The sequence below is a fragment of the Drosophila eugracilis genome, unplaced genomic scaffold (assembly GCF_018153835.1).
Source record: "Drosophila eugracilis isolate 14026-0451.02 unplaced genomic scaffold, ASM1815383v1 contig_2088, whole genome shotgun sequence".
In the NCBI taxonomy this organism is placed as follows: domain Eukaryota; kingdom Metazoa; phylum Arthropoda; class Insecta; order Diptera; family Drosophilidae; genus Drosophila; species Drosophila eugracilis.
Window position 1 is genome coordinate 7,705,037 of NW_024572964.1, and position 24,506 is coordinate 7,729,542.

The 24,506-nt window shown below is 43.2% G+C and overlaps 3 protein-coding genes across 22 annotated transcripts in view; 1 reads left to right on the forward strand and 2 right to left on the reverse strand.

Annotated features, from left to right (window-relative positions):
• Positions 1 to 590: 590 nt before the first annotated feature.
• On the reverse strand, positions 591 to 13,539 carry LOC108107957. Of its 3 annotated transcripts, XM_017215795.2 has the most exons (9): positions 12,919 to 13,539; positions 12,380 to 12,848; positions 2,789 to 4,689; positions 2,420 to 2,729; positions 2,058 to 2,355; positions 1,790 to 1,999; positions 1,558 to 1,729; positions 883 to 1,104; positions 591 to 821 (listed from the first exon to the last, which is right to left on the reverse strand). In XM_017215795.2, exons 3-9 carry the CDS (start codon positions 4,670 to 4,672, stop codon positions 591 to 593), a joined length of 3,327 nt encoding a protein of 1,108 aa, XP_017071284.1. In that variant the 5' UTR covers positions 4,673 to 4,689; positions 12,380 to 12,848; positions 12,919 to 13,539. The 3 variants fall into 3 exon arrangements, with proteins under 3 accessions (XP_017071284.1, XP_041673853.1, XP_017071285.1); XM_041817919.1 differs by having other exon boundaries at positions 12,380 to 13,539; XM_017215796.2 differs by lacking the exons at positions 591 to 821; positions 883 to 1,104 and adding an exon at positions 1,107 to 1,223 and having other exon boundaries at positions 12,380 to 13,539.
• Positions 13,540 to 14,659: 1,120 nt separating this feature from the next.
• LOC108107663 (arginine/serine-rich coiled-coil protein 2) lies at positions 14,660 to 15,430 on the forward strand. 2 transcript variants are annotated; one of them, XM_017215251.1, is made up of 2 exons: positions 14,660 to 15,053; positions 15,109 to 15,229. In XM_017215251.1, the coding sequence occupies exons 1-2, from the start codon at positions 14,792 to 14,794 to the stop codon at positions 15,138 to 15,140; spliced, it is 294 nt and encodes a 97-aa protein (XP_017070740.1). In that variant the 5' UTR covers positions 14,660 to 14,791; the 3' UTR covers positions 15,141 to 15,229. The 2 variants fall into 2 exon arrangements, with proteins under 2 accessions (XP_017070740.1, XP_017070739.1); XM_017215250.2 differs by having other exon boundaries at positions 14,660 to 15,430.
• Positions 15,431 to 15,937: 507 nt separating this feature from the next.
• The window catches only part of LOC108107817 (Down syndrome cell adhesion molecule-like protein Dscam2), a 32,518-nt gene continuing 23,949 nt past the window's right edge, over positions 15,938 to 24,506 (reverse strand). For 5 of the 17 annotated variants that reach the window (XM_017215551.2, XM_017215549.1, XM_017215550.1 and 2 more), the window contains 6 exons: positions 22,369 to 23,685; positions 21,830 to 22,120; positions 21,629 to 21,775; positions 21,275 to 21,438; positions 20,702 to 20,828; positions 18,454 to 19,953 (listed from right to left, as the gene is read on the reverse strand). In XM_017215551.2, the coding sequence (XP_017071040.1) occupies positions 19,217 to 19,953; positions 20,702 to 20,828; positions 21,275 to 21,438; positions 21,629 to 21,775; positions 21,830 to 22,120; positions 22,369 to 23,685 (2,783 nt within the window). In that variant the 3' untranslated portion in view covers positions 18,454 to 19,216. Of the gene's footprint in view, positions 20,334 to 20,701; positions 21,439 to 21,628; positions 21,776 to 21,829; positions 22,121 to 22,368; positions 23,686 to 24,506 lie in introns of those variants that run through there. The other 12 variants (XM_017215559.2, XM_017215556.2, XM_017215557.2 and 9 more) reach the window with 7 other exon arrangements.

A 24,506-nucleotide genomic window follows, 5' to 3' on the forward strand; every position in this document is an offset into this window, starting at 1 on the left:
CAAGGAATTCGGTTTGAGGCGTGCCATATCTCGAAGGATATTTGGTGGCGTTTTCTCATAAGCAAATGTTCGCGTTTTTAAACCAAGCTAAATTTATTCTTAATCTGCTTAGCAATTGGCGTTATTTTTACTCTCAACTGATGTGGCATGAAGGAGCTTTTAATTTTGGGGTGCTACTCAACAAAGTTGAACTTAACTCTAGGATAAATTTATTTCTATAAATTTTCATAATACTTGGGACCGAATACTTGAGAGAAAAAGACTTTCAGACGAAAAGTATGCAGCATAGAAATTTTAAATGCCGCAGGGTATGCTATATAAGTTAAATGCAAAATCCAACTAAAATTCATTACTGGATCACTTGTGGTGCAGTGGCCTATAGAAGTCTAGTAGTTTCATGGAATGGAATGATTTTGTTAAAATATTATTTCCTTTGGACGTGGTTAAAACATCTACAACTGCAATCAATGCTTTTGTCGCGTTGTTTCGCTTTGAATTGGACGCAAACATTTGTAACTAACTACATAAAAGTAAACAACGGTCAAGATCTAATAGTTAACTAGACAATTAACAACAGTTTTTGACACAATTCAAGGCGTGGACACATCGCCATTGGCATTGTGATCCGTTTCGTTTGATTCAAGCAGCTGAGTCCAGTTGGCATTCGTCCTGACCACCTCGATGTCCTGTCGCAGTTGCTGGAGCGGGGCATGCAACTCCATGGGCAAACCCTCGTCCAGGACGCGGGACACATGCTCCAGTTGATTGGCATAGATCCTAAGGCGTTCCACATTGTTGTTATCCTGAGGTGAATTTTGGACCTAGTATATATTCGATTTTATTTTTTAATTTATATTAATTTATATAATTTTGAAGACTCACCTGACTGCCATTTACTTTCTCGAGGTATCCACTGACTCGTGGGTCCTTTAGTTGCCCACCCGCCTGCCACATTTTGAGCAGATTCAAGATACCCAGGACATCACCCTGATCGGGGTCTTGGTTGGGAGAAAGCAGGCGCATGGGCGGAAACTCCGTAGTGGGCGATAGCTTCTTGTAGCTGCTGCAGAGTGTGCTCAGCGTGCAGATGTCCTCGTTAAGACGCTGGTCAGGATTATTAGAGACGATGTGGAGTTGGAGAAGCAGTAGCGTAGTAGTTACATGGCAATTAGTTTGGGTTCTCATTTTAAACGAAATAGTGCACTTTTGAACTTGATTTGGGACTGTCGTACCATCGAGATGTCGATTGATGATGGTGGTAGTTTGATGATTGAGGTGATGATGAAATAAGGTGAAACAAATTATATCGTAAGATCGTTCAACAGCTACGACTACAGCACAACTCAAGATGTAAATAAGCCAAGTAATTTATTCAAAATTAAGACTACAACTAAACTAAATCAATCAAATAAAGATAAGATCGCGATCGAGATTGGTGTACAACATATGAGAATATATCTGACGATAAACGATAACGATATATAGAAATGTCTTCGAAGGATGCGCAACAGAAAAGTCCACAAAATGCTCAGCGGCGATCAAGTCTTAAAACCTTACGTCGATCTCGTTGCGATGGCGCTGCATTTCGGCCTTGGCCCCGCTGAGATCGCTGCCCTTGATCATCAGCTCCTGGGTGGCATCCATGAGTTCGTCCTGCAACTTCAGGTTGACGTCCTCTAAGTCTTTTAGTTTCTCCAGCATGTCCTCCTTGTGCTGCTGCAGTTTGTTCCTAAAACAGATAAATAATAAGTTAGAATGTAAATGATTTATCAATGCAATTAGAACTTACTTATCAACTATCAATTGCTGTATGCAATTGTCGTTGTCCAGCTGAACCAGTCTCAACACCTTGAGCAATTTGGTCACCAAGGTGTCCACTTCGATCACCTGGTCTACCACAGCCTGTGCGGTACTATATTCCATTAGTGATGGCAATTCCGCCAGCTCCGCCAATGAATCATGACAACTCAGCTCCTCCGTGTTGCATTGATCGCGAGGACTAGAAAGAAAGTAATATAAGTTAGTAATTAGTTTAGGAATCTCCTATAGAAACTCACTTCATGGGCATGCCATTGATCTTGTGCATGTGCAGCTCCATTTGCTGGCGATTGGTGATGGCCTGGGATAATTGTTGCAGGGAGTCATCGCCGCCTGTTCCCCCATTCATATTGATCTGATGGCTACATTGACTAATCAACTCTGTGGGCAGCTCTATTTGAGAGATCATCCCCGTGCATGAGGAAACCATGTTGTGTGAATGCGAATCCGGGTGTACCACATCCTCCAAAACGTTGTCCATCATCAGCAGACAGGGTTCCGTCTCTGAGTCAAGCATTTCCGTTGAATCTGAATCGTCTGAAGAAGTTTATAAAAAGAATATTAATATTTAAGTTTTTTTGATATTTAACAACAGTCCTACCTCCATTTCCCTGCGGCTCATGACCCGTTGGTGCTGTAGCAACCCCTTGAGCTGATCCTGATCCCACTCCATTCTTTTTTCCCGCATGTCGCAGAGATAAACGTTTGCCGGAATGAGTGGTAGCTTGGCGAATGGCACCGATGACAGCGGCAATAAACGATTGATTGCGCTGCGGGGATAAGGAACCATCACTGGCCAGGACCAGAGTGTGCATGGCATCGCCAGTGGCTGCAGGACCAATGGGCAGATCCAGACCATTTGGCCTTTGACCGTTCTGAACTTGCTCCGATTCCGCCTGGAATCGTATGTCCTGGAAGAATAGAAGGTATTAGGATATGAAAAGGAAATTTAGTAAAACAGAACACCCACCTCCAAGTCCTGCTCGGAAATACTGTAGGAGTAGACCAGCTGTTCCACTAAACCATCCAAACGGGAGTGCAATCCCGACAGGGCAGTGGATGCTCCAGCCACCGAGGCATTCTGCTGATGGATAAGCTCCCGGGACTTGTTCTCCAAAGCGGTGAACTTGGTCTGCAGCAAGCGGTTCTCCTGACGCCTCTGCTCGTTGAGCCTCACAAGGTGTCTGCATTCATCTCGCAGGACCTTGGCCTCCTCCTCGCGATTGGACAACTGCGCTTTAACGGCTTGATAATCCGCTTCCAACTCCCGTAGTGCATCGCATTGAGCTGCCTTCTCGTGCTGCAGGAAGTCCTGAAGCTCACTGGACTCCAGTTCGATGGCGGCCTTCTCCTGAATCAGCAACTGCTGAGTGGCTAAGGATCTTCTCATCTCCAGCTGTAAGGCTCGGCACATGGCCCTCAGCTGTCCAATCTCCTGTTGACGCTCAAAGAGCTCATGGCCACTGATCTGGATCTGGGACTCCAACATAAGCAGACTGTCATGACCACTGCCATCGCCACTGTCCTCCGATGTGGGCGTTCCCGCACTGGCACTTACTACTCGTGCCAGCTCCAGCATTCCCATCACCCGCTCTGTGTTAAGGTGCAGCTCCTGCTGCATGGCCAGCTTTTCCTCTCGTTCCCTCTGCAGTTTTCCACTGAGCTGGCGCACCTCCTGACGCAGCTGCTCCAGCTCGAAGTCCCGTTGGTCGGGTTCCGCTTGGGTACTTTGATGTCGTTGCTCTACGGCGTCCAAGGCTCGAGTCTGCAGGAGACCACCGCCCAGGACTTGCTCCAAATCCTCACTAGTTAATGCCGTTTGCACTGCAGTTTCGTGATAGATTCGCGTCCTAGGAGTCAGCGGCTGGGGTCTTCTTAGGGAATTGACCTTTGCGGTGGCAGGAGCCAGACTTCGACGACTTGTAGGAACCACCATAACCGAGGAAGTCATGCGGGCATCCACAACAGCTGCACGGCTAATGGAGTTACTCCTGGACAATCGTCCCCCGGTGAGATCCTCCACGGATTGTTGTTTCCGACGACGTGGGAGAGTTCCACCGGGTGCAGGACTTCCGCGCATTCGATTTGCAGTGACTTCGGGGGTCACTGACATGCCGCGACGAGCGGCTCCTCGATTCGCGGGCCAACGGCCATCATCCGAGGGAGTTCCCGGAGTCCTGGCCCGACTCAGGGAGGGCGTTCTCTGTACCTGGGTAAGCCGTTGTACAGACTGCGCTCGATTCAGGGCATTGGGCAACGTATCCGGTTTCTGAGGGCGTGCCGAACGAGCCGAAGTGGGCGTGGCTGTGGCACTGGGCACTCGGAAAGAGGCGGAGGTCGAAAGGCGCGACTTGTCTCTGTGACTTGAAGGTGTGGCCAGAGGTCCCTGTCCCGCGCTATTCCTGGGCAGGCTCTCTGCTCTCTTTAGGTTCGCCACTCTTCCACGTAATTGATCCCTGACAGGAGTACCCGTCGCCTCCGGCTCAAACATGGCCACTTTCTTCTTCACGGAACCAGTTCTCCTTGGAGGCGAAGTCTTTTCACTGCCCGTTTCACTGGGAGTCTGCGTCACAGTGGTCACCTTTAGTTCGCAGCTATCGTAGATCTCCTCCAAACCATTGCTACTTGTATAGCCTCCACTGGTGCTGCTCAGGCCACGTTGTAAGGTGACTCGTGAATGGCAACAACTGGCCACATCCAGCCCACTGTCACTCCCATCGCAATTGCCGGGGGTGACCACAGATTCACTTAGCTCCAGGCTGGTCATGCCCACAATTAGCTGCTGCTCCTCCAGGCACACTATTGGCTGCTGTTCATCCGATTGCGATGCCATCTCAAAGAGAGTGGCGGACATGGCCAAGCACTAATCCACTGCGAATGTATTAAAGGAGAAAATGTAAGGTTATTAGTCAGAAGCACTGGAAATAATTTATTTTTCATTTTTTGTATTCATTTCTCTTCTTTTATTTTTCCCAATATTTTCCCTCTGTGCAGTGATTCACTTGGGGCGACCCACATTTCGGGATGCGTATTTTTGGGATGCTGGCATTTCGGACCGATCCCCATTTCCCGCTCCCATTCTCTCGGCATGCGACACAAACAAGTTGCATGCCACCGACCTTTTCCCGAATGCAAAAATAGGATTTTCGAATACAATTCATTTTTTCGGTCAAGTTGCCCGGCACGCAACCCAAAACAGTTGGACGATGGACGTTGGGCGACGGACGGTGGTTGGATGCATCGTGACCAGGACAAAACGTATGGCCCCCAGGCTATGATTGACTTGAACTAGTTCACAGGAGACTGACACGACACGAAATGTGCACCTGCCGACATCCCAACGAAGTGGGCCATCGCCTGGGTCTGTCGTAAATAAATTATGAGGAGCATTGTCTTGTGGGGTCGTCATCGTCATCGTCGTCGTCATCGTCGAAATACCTGAGGTTGCCAGCACACATTTATGTGGCTGTGGCACGTTGACCCACCTCGCAGACAGTTGTGGCCCATCATCATTGCGGAACTTTCCAAATTCGCATCCAATTTGGTATGCCACATTGTTTTGCCAGAAATTCGCGTCGCAATTCGCACTTTATCATATCCATCATCATTCTAGTTGATTCGCATTAATATTCATATAAAGACCAGGTCAGAGATGTTCGGGAGGCTTATTGAAAAGTGCTTTTTAATTTAGAAGGTGCGAAAGGTGCTAAGTAAAAGCAAGTAAGTAATGGTTATATAAGTGGGTAATATTCTAGATCATAACTTTATAGACAACCTGAATAAAAATTTAAGAAAACAACCTTTTTTTCAGTTCTAAAAGAAAACACGCAAGTAAGTTAGGGTATTCACGGTTCACCAGTTGGATATTTTAACTTGCTATATAGTTCAAGCTTGTTTGGCTTTACATTACAGTCCCAGTTAGGCACACGTCATTAGCGTCATGTTTGTTATGCGATCTCCCAGAGATTTGGGCAAATTTTTGACGATTTCATCACGGTGGAGGTGAGTGCGAAGGGAGATCTTAATGAAGTTGCTCCAGTTTTCCGCAAATTGGAAGTTTATTTGAAGTGAATTACCGTATATTGCGAGTGGCCCAGACGAGTTGGCCAATTGCCAACCGGTTTTGGTAGGAATGCCCTTCTTCTTACCCGTCTGCCAGAATTTTTCAATTTTCTCCAACGAGAACGAGGAGGATCCTGCAAACGACCTTGTTTACGATATGTTAAAGGCTGTCTCAAGTCGTGCCCGCCACTCGGGCAATGCTCGAGTTGACTTTAAAGAGACGTTGCAGCCGGCTTGGCTCGTTTTGCCATCGCATCTAGACATCCAGACAAGACAGCCCCCCTAATGAAGACCACTCGAAAGCGCTGATGGGGAAGACTCCAAGTGCCTCCTCACTGGCCCCCCACAGTAGGGTGCTAAAAGAGGCAAAGCGAAGCCATAAACAGTCCCATGTCCACACAAAGATACACACAAAGTATCTACTGAATACTATCTACTGGATACACATTGAGCCATCAGGTCCGAGGGCAGAGAAAGGAAAGAAGAGAAAAGGATGGGTAGTCGGGATTGAGATTGGAACTGGGAACGGGAATAAAGTTGTCTCTGCTAATCCACGAATCGATTGAAAAGCCATGGCCCTGGCAGTGAAAGATGCAAGTCTGCCGGGATGCCAGAAAAACTAGTTTCCCATCTGAGGCTGAGGTTGAGGCCTTATCGAAGTCTCGAGTCTGTCACTATGTCGGTGCCAAGGCGCTTGGCGGAATTGTGTGAATAAACCGGAACTGACGCCACATTTGTGCACTGAGAAAAACTATTCTTACATTTTTGGCTCTTTTAAAATACCCCTTTTGTAAGCAATCAAACCATTTTATGTTTTTTGAGAGCAGAAAATACTTAAATCTGCATAATATCACATACATTTTCTGAATTTCCGCCGCTGTTTTCCTATCTGGACGATGTTGCACGATGCAACAATGTTTCAGCGAATAATAGTTCAAGGCGAAAGCTATAAAAATACATAGAAACCCACTCTCATGGCCCGGGGAGAATAGAAACCCTTGAGGGCGATTTCGTCACGGCACATTAACTCCAATCAATGGGCAGAGTACTCCTCACCGAGGGACCTACTAATTCGATTAAGTCGCCCGGCAGAGCAAAAATATATAGTCCGGGGCACCGATGACGGCGTTGCAATGTCGCTGACTTTGCCAAGTTAATTGCACTTAGCCGGGTTGCTTGCATGTGTATGTGTGTGTGGGGGGAAATGAAAAAGGGGAAAATGGGGGGAAAAAAGCTGCAAGAGATGCAAGTGCCACAAGTGCTGCGCTTAACGCTTCGCTCGGCATTAATTGCGACGTTTGATGTCTCTGATGCGTCTGGCGGTGACTGTCAACGGTCACACACCAATCTCACCATCTCCCAGACATCTTTCATTCATCTCGGATTAGCAGCCATTCATTGAACAGGAGGAGGCCTGATCCCAATGGTTTCGCTGATTTTACAACCCACTCCTGGGTGAGAGTTTTGGATCGTTAAGATAAGCTGGATTAAGAAAAGTGATAGCAGGTAGTCAGGTGCTTTCCATAGCTCCTTTCCATTTTGGGATTTCAGTAACTACTATTTCTACTACCATTTCTACTACTTTTTCCCATCTAAATCTGAATACTGATCTGCAGATCTCTATGGGTTATCACATCTCAGACCATGGTCAATCTGTTTTCTGGGAACCACTCAGCAATTTGTTCCTCAATTATGCATTCCCACACAAGCAGATATATGGGTATATATACTCCAAATCGCATGACAATTCAGAGCTCCATCTGCATAGACAGTGCGTTATGAGGCTATAAGGCTACATATCATATCTGAATATAAATCACAAAAGCATAGAATTTTATTCCTTGACATCAGCTTACATTGTTTCTTGATAATAATCTACTACTTTGTCATACATTCTCGTAACGCACTGTATGCATATAATTATTTATGCGATTGCAGTTCCTTGGTCAGTGATTCTGTGCCATATGTTCTGGACTTTTTTTTCAAACTATAAAGGGGAAATACAAACGTTCACTTGCATAAATTTCTCCTCCCGTTTTATTCTGTCTGTTGTGGCAGTTGCATTGAAAACAATTTATTTCCACATACAATGAGCATATACAGCAATTTATTTTGTGTCGCAAATTGGGGAAGGGGATTAGCGGAACCCCTTTTTCAATGCCCACTTGCTGTATGCGGAATCCCAGATACTTGCAGCTCGTAAAACTCAATTGATAGGGCTTCCCTCTGGGATTGGAGTTAATTCTGGCGTTGGTTAATTGATATGGAACCGAGTGTTATTGAAGAATGACCCGCGTTCTAACTGTTAAACAGGTGGTCGTGCGTGGGCGATTGCCACGCCCCCGGTGGAGTCCACTCCCCGAAAAACGTTTTGTTGTTTGTCAAAGCACTTCCTGTGCTGCCAGCGATCCACGAAACTCAAATGAAGTGAAACATTTGTGCCGCGAATTACAATCGACTTGCCCCCGGTCGGTGTCCCCTGCCCCCAACCGCACACCCTCTTTTTTTTAGTTACAGCCCGCATCTGCTGAACAGCCGAAACCCCCCTGCCCCATCTCATAACCAAACACTATCTCCACTCCTCCTCCCCGATGCAGTTATAATGAGTTGCAGTTGCAAGTTGCAAGTTGTGCGCACAGTTTTTCGTCTGGGGGACCAACGTCAATTCAAAACTGCGCACACAGAGAGAAAATATATGTTCTCTTTGGTTTTTGGAAATCAATCAATATGTTTATGTTCTTAATTAAGGCATAAAAATGAATTTGTATTAGCAGAAAAATAAACCAAATTTACCTATACTTTAGGATCAAGATTATTTTCCTCAGTGCATCGAGTTTATTATTCGGAGAAGGGGCAGGAGTCATGGCGTTGGGCAGTGAGGGAAGTCGAAGAACTTTCCGACTCTTCCGGGTTCTTTCCCTCCATCGGGGCTTCGCCTATATTTCGGTGTTTTCGTTCTGTATTGCACCTGCCGACTTATCGCGCATTATGCACACAGAGAGCGGACCAGAAAATTGTAAGCATGATTTTCTAATTTTTAGCCGATTCCCTTGTCTCGACTTTGCGGCTTTGCTTTTCTTCATTTTTATTTATTTCTTTCTTTTTTTTCGTTCAAAACAGTTTCAATTTGTTTTTGGGGCTAACTCCCCCAGTCTGTTTTGGGGTATCAAAGAAACAAGAACTAAAACCGAAAGGAGGCGGGGTTATAAAAAAAAGCAAGCGGACTGAGGGGCGTGCCTCCGCCTTATAGCGGTGCCAGCCGGCTATCACGAACATTGCTTTTGGGGATCGGGAATATTGGGTAACGGGTAACGGGTAACGGGGACCGGCACCCATCGGGAATATGCCCAATACTGGGCATCTGATATTGGGCAACAATAATACGAGTAGTCGGCGTAGCAGGAAGAATCAACCGACTGGATCGTTCATCGCTTTTGAAGTTTTAAAGTTTGCCTCTGGCGTTTTGTTGTTGTTGATTTAGACGCCGATGTTGTTGCTGTTTGGTTTAGTGCCGTATGCCATAAACAATTTTTTGGCGGCTTCTCAGTCAACGGCAACGGCACGCAAAAGTTTCGCTTTGCATTTTACTGGAAAGTTTTTTTCGAAAAGCAGATTGGGCAACAGTGAAAAAAGTAGGCAACTCCAAGAGCTTGAAAATACTTCAAATTCTGAGGACTACACTGGTCTACAAGAAAGGCTTTTAAATCTTATTGTGCGTAGGAAAACTTATACTTCATAAGAAAAGATTTCACCAGAAATTTGCATTTACAATCGGAAACCGTCACAAGTTTTATAAGAAAAGTCACCATATCTGGAAACACTTTCTGCATCTGAAAGACCGTATAAATCATGTTCGCGCTTTGTCTAAAAATAGTTTTAATAGGCAGTCAGCGATTGAAATGTTTTCCGCCAATGGAGTCTTTTGTGACAAATGTGCCGCACTTGATTTGTTTTAGATGTGCGGAACCTCTTGGAACCGAGGAACTGAGGGCGGAATATCGTTCGTTGGCCTGGTCCAAAAGCGAACCGGAATAGACCGGAATGTAATGGTGACTAGCACTTCTCTTTCCCACTCACATGCAGCGCTCTCTTTTTGTGAAACTCTCCGGCTTAATTAACAACTCATTGCGTTGGCAATTACGCCAACTACTAAAATTATTTGTCATATGACGGAGAAAGTCGAGATTGCGACTCCAGTGCTGCGGCTTGATCTCCATCAAATGAATACTTGGCCTATGGCAACTTGGTCTTTTTATATTTAACAGTTTGGATATCAAGAAAATGGCTCTTTACGACATGCCATAATACACATAGTTTTCATACCAATGCGAGTAAAAACAATGAGTGGTGTACTTCACGCTCCGCGAAGTTTTTCAGCGGCATGCGCCACACGACACTCTCCGCCTCCGAAAAGTGGGCAAAAGCGGCAGGCGGGACGGCGGTCTTGACCATTGACCAGCGCCGCTCAGAGTTGAGCTTGACTGGAGGCAATCCATAAAGCCGAGCCAAAGTAATGAGACCACACAGCGAGAAAATCAAAAGCTACCATTAAGATACATTTGTGATATGATAACAGTGTATATTTTTAGTACCAAAAATGTCTGGTAGATAAGCCAACCCCTTTTCGATATAAAAAATAATGCATTAAACACATTTGGTGGTGTTATCTTTTCTCTATAAGGCAAAGATAAACTCTATAAAAAGTTAAATAGGAAAACCATTATAAAATTGATAATATTTCCATGACACACCATAAAAAATCAGCTACAATATATCACTCTTACTTTAGATAATTTTCTCCTAGTGCATAAATCGCCAAAAGCGGCACAGACAAAGCGAATGGAAAGCATCTGGAGACGCCAGAATGTCTCGCCTGAGAGCCTCGCTCATTGTCAACGCGTGTCTCGAGAGCTTTGGCAAGGTTCCAGGCAGGGTTCCAGAACCGTTCTCTAAGGCAAGGCATAACCCTCTGAAACGCAATAACAGAATGCCCATTGTCTGGGGTAAGACGAGCTGAGGCTGCAGCCTGTGATTCTGCTCTGTTTGCCCTCGTTTATCGTGTTTCAAGGGTTTCCCTCCAAACCAAAACTGAAAACGAAGCAAATCTGGCCATTCAACTGACCTTGAAAACCCCCCAGACATGTGCTCGTATATGAGTCCGTTACTGATTTATAAACAATGCAAAATTTGAACAAGTTTTTTTTTGTTTGGCTGGGGTAGATGGAGTGGGGAGTGTCACAAAAAACAGGCTCAAATCAGTGGACTGTTCAATTTCGCACACTTTAAAAACTTGATTATCATAAATTATTGCCTTTGTTATTGAGAGACCCGCTAATCGGACATTTATATGCCGGCTATCAGGGGAAATACATAGAAAGTGCAGTGCTTATCTTTTGGCAAGCCAAAGTGGTAAGAAGTGCTAAAACAGGAAAGTGCTGATAACTCATATCGAGGAAAGGCCTGTGGGAAAGCGAAATGTGTCACACGCTGTGTGTGATTTTGTAGAAAAATCACAAGAACGGAGGCTTGTTTCTTACGACTCTCGGCGGAAACTGCTTTAATTGATGCTTAATTAACGCTTTCCTCAACTCACTCTCTATTATGCCATTCCCTCTCACCCACTCCAAGTAGCAAATTGTCGCATTATGGAGTAACGGTTGCAATGTCCGCTGCTTGATCAATCGGGGCTTATGAATATGGTAAACGCCACTTAAGCAGCCCATAATACACAGAAAAAATCTACGTTATACATTAATATCTAATATATGTAAAACGAAAAACTAAATAATCATTCAAAAGCGATTTAATGGCATAAAGCTATTTATATTATTTCTAAAAAACAAAGATAAAAGTGTACTTAATCGATTTTTGCTGAAGTTTTCTTTGTATCACGAACGCCAACACGTCACGTTGACCTCTATAACTTTTTTCCAGTGTGTCAAGTTGTGACTGCTTGACTGACTGACGGACTGACATTAAATTGCACTCTTCCTGATTGCTTCGTCGCTTCAAAATCGATTATCGGCGAAGTCATGCAACTGGAATTATATTCATCGCTTGCCACATACACATATACATATGCATACAAAGTCAACGCTGCATATGAATCGGACGACGTGGCTAGGATATGAAATCCGGAAGCCCCATGTCGAGCCGTCCTGACCTTTTTAATTTCAGCTAAAACACAAAGCCACACGACGCCAAGACATGAGGCTTGCCACTTTTGACCCACCCCAACCACCCCCTCTCTCAACCACCAGCCGATGTGGCTTCAACTTAAGACGCAGCTCATATTCGATAACCACTTTCTACCCGCCAATGACTTACAGTGGAGATTCAATAACCTTAACTTCCATATGGTGCAAGGAAAATTGGGGATGGTCTTATGGAAATCGATGTAAGCCGCATATGATTTTGTTTTCATTTTATAAAAATTGGTGCATTTTTATTGATCTTAAAACTAATTATGTCTTATTGAAGTTCTACTGTAGTTACTCACCCACGGAGTTGGAGTTGAAGGAGGAAAACTGTGCCAGCGGTTCAGGCTGCTGGAGTTTCGTTCGTTGATTCGCTCGTTTGCTGTTTTGTTTGTTTGTTTGTCGAATTGTTGTTTTTGTGGCTCAGTTGTTGTTATTACTGCTGTTCCTTTGGTGGGCGACGATGGAAATGTCAGAGGGTCGCGGCATTACGGCCACCCAGGGCATTCTCTTTTCGCTTATTTTTTCTTATTTCTCAACTCCGCCTCTGATAATTCTATTATTGCTCTCGCTCTCTTGGGGGGAGTGCAAAATAATGGATGGCAATTCGCGGACGGAAATTTGCGAATTTAGCGAGTCGCTACAATTTTGTGCAAATTGAATGCACAAACACTGGAGAAAGGGAGAGAAATTATCACCGGTGTTCTTGCTCTCCCACACGCACGCACACTAACACAAACGCACTCGCGCGAATTTTGATGACAGCTGCAACTGTAGAAAATGGATAGAATGAGTGATCACTCAAGGCCTTGTCCTGCCGTTTCCTCTCTCTCTCTCTTACTCTTTTCACTTCCTTTTGTTGTTCCGTTTACCTAACTCAACTGTTTATTTGTATTGCCAGGACTCCCAAACACACACACTGATACACAAGCAGACACGTACACCAACACCAACACTAGCGCTCTGCAGCTGAGTTTGGAGGAAAAATCGATGGTGAATCTGCAAATTAAAAGTCTATACCACACATCGATTAATTTGCCGCAAAAGCCTGTCGCTTTAATTTAGTTTTTCAGCTTTGTTTGGTGCAGTTTGAGAGCAAAAACAGACCTCAAGGCTTCGTTGAAAAACCCGTTCCGCGCACAGGAAAGTCGGAAAAACGAAAATCGAAAAGCGGCTAAGTAACTCGCGGAAAAACAACAAGTTCAAATATTAATTAAGTCGATTTATATTTACTAAAACATAATATAAGTCACTTCTTTTCTTTTTTTTTAAGTATCCATATATTTTGGATTTTTACGAAACAAACAAAAACACACTACCACTAGAATATTCTTTCCGGTTCCTTAATAAAAATCCCTTCGAACGTTGTTTTAAAGAAATTTCAGCGTTTCTTTAATAATATTTTTCAAGGAATGGAACCGAAAACAGCGCGCGCTGCAGCGCTCTCTCGAAAAATTACAGAGAGAATAAGGTGCGGGTTGCTTATATAGATTTTGAAATGTTTAGAGAAACCGCATCAATGTAACGTAAAAATACCAAAATCGGGGATTTCACCCCCTCATTACGTTAACAGCCTGGCAAGTCTCACTGTTAAGTCTCACCCGCTCTTATATTTATCTATTGGATGCCAAAAATATCTTATCTTTTTTTTATTTCTTTTAGACCAGTGGCAGGATAATTATACTAATTTGCTTTCAATAAATTGTTCAGAATTTCTTTAAACATTAAGTAAAACAAATTTAAACCGGTTTTTAGTAATTCATCATATTATTGGCGGGCAATTTTAAAAACCGAAAAAATACTAGAAAATATACTAATCGCATGCGGATTGCTGCGGTCATCTCTTATACTTAGTAAAATAAAAATTATCAAATAAAATAATGAATTTTAAAAAATAAAAGATTTATAAAAATTTGTTAAGTCAAATTTTTGTAAACAAATTTTAATTTAATGTTACAAAAAGTTAAAAATATTTGATTTCCATTTTTTGAAAACATCATGCCCCAATAGGTTCAGACTTTTATAAAGTGATTATTAAATCTTAAATTTTTATTTAATTAAAATAATTAAAATTCACGTTTTAATCTTTAAGTTCTTACAGCCTTTTCAAGTTATGAAATATTTCACAAATTTTAGGTTACATTTTCATGCGAAATTATAAATGAAATGTTCGGATCATGTGATGGGACCTATTTCATAATTCCATGATATAAAATAATTATTTATAGAAGGTATTATTAAATTGCATAATGATATTAATATATATTAATATTTAAAATTCAATTTAAAGTTTTGTGATATTATTAGTTAAAATCTCAACTATTTCACATGATTTTGAAATATTTTTAAGGTTACGTTTTACTATGAAATTATGTAACCATATAAACACGTGATTAATAGAAACATAAAAGGAATTTGGCTAAAAATAGCCAAATGACGTCACCTATTTAGTATGGTTGTATTAGTATTTGACTGATAAGCAAATGCAAATGTTTACAATGCGAAATTCGCGATAAGCTTGGCGCCAAAATCGCCTATAAAAGCTGAGCAACTAAATGCCGCAGAAGCCAGTCAAATTTGAGTGTTCAAGTGAAGCAGTTCCCGCAGCTGCATTAACAGTTACAGCAGTTAAATCCAGTCCAGAAGCAGCAGTAAATCAGAAAACAAGGTGTTGAGTGAATTTCTTATCGAGTCAGGTGTAAACTAGTGCGAAAATGTCGCAATCTGATAACGCAGCACGTGAGCAAACTGCGCCAATTTCGGTGCCCGAGGCATGTCAAGGCTGCCGCGGCCAATTGCCACGTTCTGCTCCCGTTGAAGTGGAGGACATGGCCACCCCGTCGCTGGAGAAACTCATTCGTAAGGCCAATATGGCCCAGAAAATGCTGAACGATGTGATGAAGCAAATCCAAAAGGAGCAGGAATCTCAGGTCGCCAACAAGGGGACCAAACCTAAGCACCGAAGTTCCGATGGAGGTAAAAAACGACACAGGGGACGTAAACATGGTCATCACTCTAGCTCATCTTCCAGTTCCAGTTCCGGCAATAGTGACTGCGAACTGATGGCGTCGGAGAAGGAGGAGATAATGCCCAGGAGAAGACATATTCGGGAAGATAGGAAACGGGATCGTTCTAGGTCCCGCGGCCGCTCCCGTGGTCACTCGCGTGGTCGTTCTCATGGACGTTCTCGTTCCAGGTCCTACACCGATTCCCGACGATCCCGAGCACTGCCCCTGGCTCTGCCCGTTCGGATTTCAGTGTGAGTATCTGGTTACATTCAGTATTATCCATTACCCATTTTAAATGTTAAGAGCACATAATAAAAATCTACAAAAAAATAAATAAAAAATGTATTATGAAATTTCTAAATTGCGTTTTAACTTATTTGTAACTTAAAAGACCAGAAAACAAATAGCGTCTATTGCTTACCAATATTTTCCCTGACTTTTCCCCTAAACATTTTACATAACTTAGCCAATAATGGTCCCAATATGGAATGTCAAATCTCGTTGAGTTTGTTTTCTAATTCCTAGTCGAACTTCATTCACAGATAAAAATGTCAAATTTCTTTCTTTATTTTTGGAAAAAAAGATGATTATACCCCTTATCGAAAATTTGACAATTGGTTATCTCAGATTTTCCTCTCCAAAAACCTAAATTTGGATCATAACAAAGTCATAAATGGTTGGAATAAGGAATCTGATACCTTGAAGAGCTTGTAATTGGAATTTAAATCCATTGGGATTAAAATTGAGAAATATTAATTTTTAATTTTTTCCAAAATTAGATCTTCGTATAAAAAATGTATATTTTTCTTACCTTTAAAAATCGGAAATGAAATTCAAATGTTTTATTATTTTTAAATATTTCTTATATTTTTTAAATGCCGTTTGTTTTTACATTAATAGTTTTTATTTTGTAGTTGTTGTGCTAATTATATGTTAAACATAAAAATTGTTTCTTCCTCTCGTATAAGTAATTGGTTTTGTTCTCGTTTTGATTGTGATCTATTAAGTTAATTTCTCTTTTGATTTGTAGACTTTGCTGTGAGGTTGCTCCTTGCAGTCGCAACTCGCTGTTGTTATAATAAATTCGTAAAATTCGATGTTAAATGTAATAAACCATTTCATTGCATTTCGTACAAATAAATTCATATAAAAACCGACTAAAATCGCTGCGGCATTAATGCCGCAATCGCTATATAAACAAAGAGTGCTGTTGGCTCGTGAATTTCCGTTTTCGTTTTTCTTTTTGTTTTTTGGATTTAATTTAAATGAGACAGAAAAGAATTTATGCTGTGGGCCCAATAAATTGCCCCAAGTGAACACCTTAATCTGCGACTTTATTTTGTGGATTCTGTGGCTCTAATTCGTATGTTCATATTTCATGGCTGCTATTTACTTGCTTTTCATGGCTTGCATTATTTATTGTTTACTCGTAATTTAAGAGAGCTTTGTCTAAAAACAAATTTTGGCACATGGTTTCCGAAATGGGTTCAATTCGTCCCTCTGCTACTCCGTCGACTTCTCCTTATCCATCTCATCGATTTTATTTGACTGTTTAATGGGGTTTCTTATGCTTTTGTAGGCTAGTTTAAAATACAGCTATGTACTCGTATTATTTTTTGGATTATTCGATACAAACTAAGAGTTATATTAATTTGTAGTTTGTTTGTCTGCTCCTAACTTGGCTTTCGTTTCATTCTGCTGCTGCTTGATTGAGTGTTGGTAATAATTCGAAATTTGATTACGACTTGTATTTGATTCTTCTACTCATTCATTTTCATTTTATTAATTCGCTTTTAAAAACATTTATCTACAACTCGACGAATGACAGTTTATTGTAATGGAAACACTAATGTGTGGTTACTGCGATATCATGTCATATTATCTATGATTACTGCTTTGATACTCAAATTCAGCTGGCGACATATTCGAGTGTGTGTGTGTACATCGGCTATATCGAATATATTTAGTTAACATTTTCATTGTGGCTTTACTTGGTTTCTCTGTGTGAGTCGAGTTTTTCTCTCAGTGGAGTCATGTCAGTCCTTTGAGGGTTTTACTTTTGATTATTTACAAAATATGATCAATACTCTACAATTATATTATGTGGATTTGCTAACAACTAAATGAGTATTCTTTCGATTGTATATATATCGGTATATATCCTATATACATGAGCACACGACTGTCTCATAACGTAGACACGTACACGGACACATATAAATATACATTCATATAAATTTGTACACAGCATATATCTGAGTTTTTGGTTTAGTTGAAATTTCAAGATTAAATTCCTCGTTTCATCGCCCTGGTGCACTACAAAAACCGAAACTTATGCAAAACTACTTTAGGAGTAGCTATGTAGGCCAAACACTCATTACTATTCGAGACATCAACACTTAGAAGATCATCCTTTCTACATACGATGAAAAACAGTTCGATTCGATTCGATACGATACGATAGTTTGCGATAGTTTTGCAGTTAGTAGTTTGAGTTACAGTTTCGAGTGATATACGCATTAGTCGTTTTGGATACTTAAGAGACTACATTAGTATATATACATACAACATTTCTGGAAGTTCGACAACTGACCTGGGTTCTTTCTGGACACATGCCATATTCATTCACATACAAGTGGGTATATATAGCATGCACAATCGTTAATACTTAAATGTAGTATGACCTCTATAAATACGGGCAGGAGTTTATAATGGGAAGTGTTTTGATTCGGTATGTTTTTGGTTTTTGGATGGTTGGTGCAAAAATTTTGATACTGATTGTCCGAAAGTTTACTGAGTGTTATTCATGTTCTTTTTTTGCGGGGGGCAGGAGGTTATTACTGGGTTTAGGGCTCTTCCGAAAGTGGTGGAGTGGAGGTTTGTCTTTGTTTTTGTTTCTTTTTCTGGGGGGTGGGTGGTAAGGTAACAAATGCATTATAAAAATGTACAAAAAACCGGCCCGGCTGCTGCTAAATTTCTGGCTATCAGGGGGCCTGGCCTCATCCTATCTGCTGATCTTGCGATCAGATCTTACCAATGTCTCAGACGGATATCGAATAATCCGATTTCTCGCTAAGCAATTTTTGGCCAGGAGCGGGTGAATGTTGTTGTTGGCGTTGCTGTTGCAGTGGCTGTTGTTGTTGTGGCTGCGGTGACTTTGAATGCGCTCGTTTGTGTGGTTGCTGTGGTGCCTGCTGCTGCTGCTGGTGGTGCTGTTGTTGCTGCTGGTGATGCTTCTGCTGCTGCTGTTGGTGCTCCTGCTGGAGCTGGGAGGTGGTGGACGAAGGTCGAGACCAAAGCGATGACCTCTGCCCCAGTTTCAACTTCTTAATCGTATCCACATCGACCTCAACCTCAGCCAGCTCAATCCGTTCGCCAAGGCCGCCGTCCTCGGTCCGATGGAAGGCGCCGGTGGTGCACTCGGCCTGCAGCTGGAGTGGATGCAGCGTGCGCAGGATGCCGGCCCTGGATGCGTGTTTTTATTTTTTGGGTTGGGAGGTTGGTGGGTGACGATCGTTGGGGGGTGAAGGGGGTGCAAGTACAAGAAAGGGTCCAGAGTTGGTTTTTTTCTGATTGCAACCACAGCATTCAAGCATTCATTCGGTTAAAGACCTAGTGGTGTAGTTCTAGTCTGGTTGTGTGGTTGGGTGTGCGTGGGTGGGCACAGATTTCATGAACTGGTTCATCAGCTGAGGTTTTTGGGAATTTTTAAGATATGAAGTTGATATAAATACTCTCAAAAGTTAAGTAAATTCAAAAATGATGTGCCTAAAAGTATGCTAAGCAATTTCTTGTTTAACCGGAAGTCCAATGCATGATAGCTAAAAGCTATATTTTCCCAGCATAATTCTAGCTCATTTCTTACGAAATGAAAACTTTACATTGGACAAAGATTATAACTTATATCTTTCAAGGAAAAGTTAAAAACCCTTTTCTCAGCTGATCAACCATGTCGCGAAAAAAGCCTTAACGGGCCCCCTCAGGGGGACCACACACCTCACCGTAGGCCAGGTCTCATGTCTGATCTATTGGGTCCATGTAGGTGCAGGAGATCTCGCCACTGTCATAGCCGAAACCGTCCATGGCCTCCATGGCACCACCAACATATTCACTCCCCCCATTGGCCGTATCCTATTTGGGCAGCGTTGGAGCTGTGAAGAACTTGGAGGAGAGCATGGCCGTCGAGGGGTTGAGCAACGTGCCCGGATGCTGCTGCTGTTGCTGCTGAGGATGTGGTTGCTGATGGTTGTGGTGGTGCGGTGGCTCATGCGCGGGCATTATGGACTTGTGAGGAATGGGTCGGAACTGTGAGGAGGGCGGCATGCAGGCTACCAACGGGCTATTACCGATCCCGTCCAATCCCAACAGCTCCTGGCCATTGGCCTCTAGCTGATGGAGCTTGGGCGTGATCAAGAGGGGCTGCTGTTGCTTCAAACTACTACTGTTTGGATTGGAGCTACTATGCTGGGAGTTACTACTACTCTGCAACTGCTGTTTGTGGAACTGTTTCTGCTGCTGTGTACTGATCGATGGCGACTTGACCAATGTGGGTATGTGGCATTGTATGGAGTCTTGCGATTTGAAGGTGCTCGATATGGATTTTAAATTTCCGCCGCGCGGCGATAAAATTTTGTTCGAATTGCTCGATGTCGATGGTGTGGCTGTCGTATTGGTGGCTGTGGTGTTCGTGTTGCTGGTGGTGTTGTTGTTCATTTTGTTGCTGTTGTGGTGGCGCGGTGTGGTATTGGTGGAAAACTGATATTGCTGATGATGATACCTGGAGCGACCGCGGCGGGGCAATGATTTCTGTTCGGACATTGGTGACAGATCGGAGGAGGTGCTTGATTGTGCTCCATGGTAGATGATGCCTGCGTTAAATGACAAATTAGCATTATCGCAACAGCGGATCAACGGATCAATGGTGGATCGCAGCGCAGGCGGAGATGTTAGTAGGGGAAGAAAAGAACAGAAAAATAAAGAGCGGGCTGATAGATAGTTTTCTTTTTTTTTTTTTTTTTTTTTTTGTCATTTTTGGCAAGGGAGCAATAATAATAATAATAAATAAGAAACGTCAAAAAAAACTTATCGCTAACTTAGCACTAACAATTACAAAATTGGGTGGCTTAGTCTTATTTGTTGGCCTGATCTTAGTAGTTGGTGTAGTTTTTGTGGTGCTGTGTCAGTTTGGCCTACTACAGATATGTTATCGAGATATTGTGGTTTGGAAAGTGTTGTATTAGTCTAGAGTCTGCAAAAACAAAGCAACATAAAAAGAGAGTTCAGCTGGCAGTTTACTTTAGCATAAAAGCCTGGGAACTGAGAACAGAAACGTTCTTCTGCAGTGAAAGCTTTCTCGAAATCTTGGTTATCAAATTTGATATAAATAAAAAATAAAACTAAATTGTAAATCGAAAGAAGTAGGAAAGCTTAAATATAATTATCTCAGAAATGTAAAAACTAATATGGTAATATTCGCATCCTTCGAGCTTTTACTGCAGATGGATACAAAAAAAGAGAGCTTAAACTTTTTTAATGATCTGAACAAAGGGCTCTGGTACAGCCCGTTTTAAGTTCATCCAATAAAATACATATATCCATTCCTGAACTTGAACTTACTGTGCTTGATCTTGCCCTCGTGCTGGTTGGAGGACTCGGTGCGACTGGAGGTCAATTGGTCCTGGTCCGATTCCGACTCCTCGCTCTCCGGCTCCGTCTTCCTTGAGTGGCGCCTCCGGTTCTTGGACTGCACATGGAACAGAGCATGAAATTAGTCTGGATCTGGATCACCCTGCGGGTATGTAGCATCTAGCGACTACAAAAGCGCCTGGGGATTGTACGCTTCTCGAACAAATGAAAGGGTAACTCAAGATTGGCAGGTGACATGTTTCCAGGGGCAGTCAGTACCCCCTTCGCATGATTTACGGCATTGCAATTAATGTGAACTGAAGGGCAAAAAAATACACGAGCAGAGAACAACATAAAAAGCACGTAGTACACTTAGGAAAACACTAAATGTGGCAGGACCACACAGATCAATGGAAGTAGAGAGAGAGAGAGAGCTAAATCAAAGAAATGAATAAACAAACGCACGATATTATGGAACGGTGAGGTCTGATAATAATTATGAATTGTCTTTAGTGGACGTTGGTGGTGGTGGTGGTGATGGGTGGTGGTTGGTGGGTTCAGTACCGCGGCTGGTGGTGGCGACGAGCAGCCCTCGGCCAAGGCCCGCTCGTGGTACATGAACGAGTGGAGCAGCGTGTTGGCCGGGCCGCCATGGTGCGGCTGTGACATGTTGCCCCCAGCCTCCGATAGCTGGAAGGTGGCATATGGCGAGATGTCCTCAGAGGTTTCTGTGGAAAAGTCCTCGGGCTGTTAGCGATGCTGATCGAGTGAATAGTATTAACAGGGTGTCACAGAAATCTCAAGGGCTATTCATGGAAGTTCTTTGCTAAAACTTTCCAAGAAATTAAAATTATTGTTTTGTACTAAATCTTTATTATATTGCAGAGAATTCTGTGGACCCCTTGTAAGCTGACTTACCTGGAATCTTATCATTGTTCTGCATGGACACCTTGTGAATGGTGGCATAATAGCGCTCCCGCTGGGCAGCTTCTGAGTTGGCACGATTCTCGAGTGATTCCTTCTGAATATTACTTTGCTCTGCGGGCGGTTGTGCATTTTTAAGCACTGAGTCAATTAGTGGATCACTGCAATTACTCAAATACGAACTGCTATACTTACTGTGTCTGTAGCAGACGATGACCATGATAATGGTGCATAACATTCCGGATATCGCTGCGATGGTTGGGATGAGCAGATTGATATTGGCGAATATGACAGTGGTTTGACCGCGATGTCCACGATGAATGATTTCCGGCGGTGGTGGATCTCCATCCTTGGTCAGGGTCACAAATGAGAAATCTGCCTGCGAGAGTCCAGCTACATTGTGTGCCTCCATGCGAAGTTGATAAAGGGTCGATGGTTGCAGGTTGTTGACCACCACACGACGCTGTGGCTTCAGGGCATTCGATACTGCAGCAGAAGGTTAAAAGCATATTAACGGTAGGCGTCATAATGAATGTGCTGTCGTGCGAACGGGACACACATAGTGTTCGTTAGCACGATCTTTATGGTAGAGTAAGGGAGAGGAATACATTGTGTGCTAAGATAAGTTAGTGTGACTGTTTCTTACACCTATTAGTGTGATCGCTTGTTAGCAAACTTGGCTTCCAATCTTGATGTTTAATTTGTAAAGGGATATATCATATCTCTGTACTTACCAAGCACCCATTCCGATTCCGGATCATCGGTAACCGCCCTGTACTGCAGGACAAAGTATAGAAGGGGACATCCATTGTCCGGCCAGGAGTGCAATCGAACCATAAGCGAGGTTGAGTTGGGTGCCAAGAGGGCAGTAGAAGCAGGATGACCCGGTGAATGACCCTGAGTGCGCACGTGCAGAATGGTGCTGGTTGGCGAGGTGCCCACCTTGTTTTGGGCACTGAGGTAGATCTGGTACGGGCTGCCACACACCAAGCCCTTAAGTTCATGACTCGAGGCATGCCGTGACAGCTGCATCTCGTCCGTGTTTCCATTAGCTCTCCGGTAGAACAACGTGTAACCGGTGATGGGTGCATTGCCCGTAAAGCCGCATTTCCAGTGCATCAGTATACTACTGGAGGTGGCACTCGTTATATACAAAGTCGGAGCTGTTGGTGGCACTTGGACCATAAGAACGTGCGTAAGTCGATCAGTGCCGATGCCATTGTCCACCTGGCAACTGTAGTTTCCTCCATCAGCCAGTTGCAAGCTGGAGATGATCAGATCTCCGCTGTCCAGCAGTTGAGAATTATGCATGCCACCCTGACGCAGTGCCACATCCGATTTGAACCACTCTCTTTTAGGTTTTCCCACCGCTGTGCAGGGTAAAGTCACTGTGGATCTCCAGGGTCTAACCACTGCACCACCGAAGGATATAATCCTTGCAGGCACACGATTTGTAGTGATCTGTGAGGATACTCGGGAACTTTTACCCTCACCCACTCGAGTACTCGCCGTCACCCAGAACTGATACTCCATATGCGGATGCAGACCCTTTGCTTCGTAATAAGCCTGCTGGGATGGAAGACTACGTTTCTCATTGTTCAGCTCCTCACGACCGTTCACCACTCGGGTGTACAGACTGAACTTGGTGATCACTCCATTGGGTTCGGTGGGTGGCAGCCAGGAGATGTATAAGGATTGCGATGAACTCGACACCACTTTAATATCCGCCGGAGCCTCCGGGACATCCTCTTCGCTGTGGCAAAACAATGGTTTCGATACGGCTCCGTCACCCATTCGCGTATGAGCCAGAACCTGAATACTGTAGTTGGTGTACTTTCGAAGTCCTGTCAGCACCATGGTAAGTGCCGTGGTTTTCCGTGACTCAACCTCATCCTTGCTTGGCTGAATGTCATCGATGATGGGCTCAAATATCAGCTTATATCCCTGGAGGAGGCCATTAGTATGGTAGATTGGCGGTGGTTGCCAGGACACCTGAAGCGATTGCGAGGATAAGGCGGCACAACGTACATCCTCCGGCGGGCGACTGGGAACTGTTGGAAATGTAAGTAAGTCGATAAAATTTTTAAAATTTAAAAAAAAAAACAAGAGGAAACGCTATAGTCGAGTGCCGCGACTATAAGATACCCGTTACTGTTTTACAAAATTTTAAAATATTATTTTGCTAGTGGAAATTCACAATGCGCCACCTATTGTCAGAGGAAGTATGTTGAGTATGCTTATAGTGACGTCACTGCCCATGTGAGGCTTATAACCTTAATTTCTTTATAAATAGCGAAATAATGTTTCAATTTGAAAAATCTTTGGTAAATCGATAGATATTAACAGAAATAAGTTACACAAGGTCAAACGAAGGCATTCATAATAATATTATAGACGCCACAGTTTTCCGCGGTTTGTAGGCGCTAGAGTGGGCGTGGCCGGATGCAACTTCGTGGCAAGTTGCAAAGACATCTCTTAAATACGTGTTCCTAAGCAAAATTGTGTAGCTTTTATAGTTTTCAAGATTTTTGCATTTTTGGTTTTTCGGGTTTTGTGGGCGTTAGAGTGGGCGTGGCTTAATCGGAAAGAACCAATTCGCATTGGGAGCATTTTAAAAACCTACATGCTTGATCCGAACTTTCTATCTCCTATAGTTACCGAGATATCAACTTTTCTAGAAAATCCGAAAACGGTCTTTTGAGCCTTGTGGGCGTATGGGTAGGTGTGGCCGGATAGTAGAACCACTTTAAGATGCGCTAGCATCTAAAGATTATAATTTCTGAATTTCAACTTTCTAGCTCCAATAGTTCGTGAGATTTCAGCAATTTTAGTTTTTTGCGATTTGTGGGCGTTAGAGTGGGCGTGGCAAGAT

Bases quoted from the DNA above. Each gene is read 5' to 3' on its own strand.
- LOC108107957 (XM_017215795.2), bottom strand. From the start codon at position 4,672: ATGTCCGCCACTCTCTTTGAGATGGCATCGCAATCGGATGAACAGCAG. The intron at 1,105-1,557 runs GTAAGGTTTTAA...AATCCTGACCAG, and splicing joins GCCATCGCAACGAGATCGAC to CGTCTTAACGAGGACATCTG. The intron at 822-882 runs GTGAGTCTTCAA...AATATATACTAG, and splicing joins AGAAAGTAAATGGCAGTCAG to GTCCAAAATTCACCTCAGGA.
- LOC108107663 (XM_017215250.2), top strand. From the start codon at position 14,792: ATGTCGCAATCTGATAACGCAGCACGTGAGCAAACTGCGCCAATTTCG.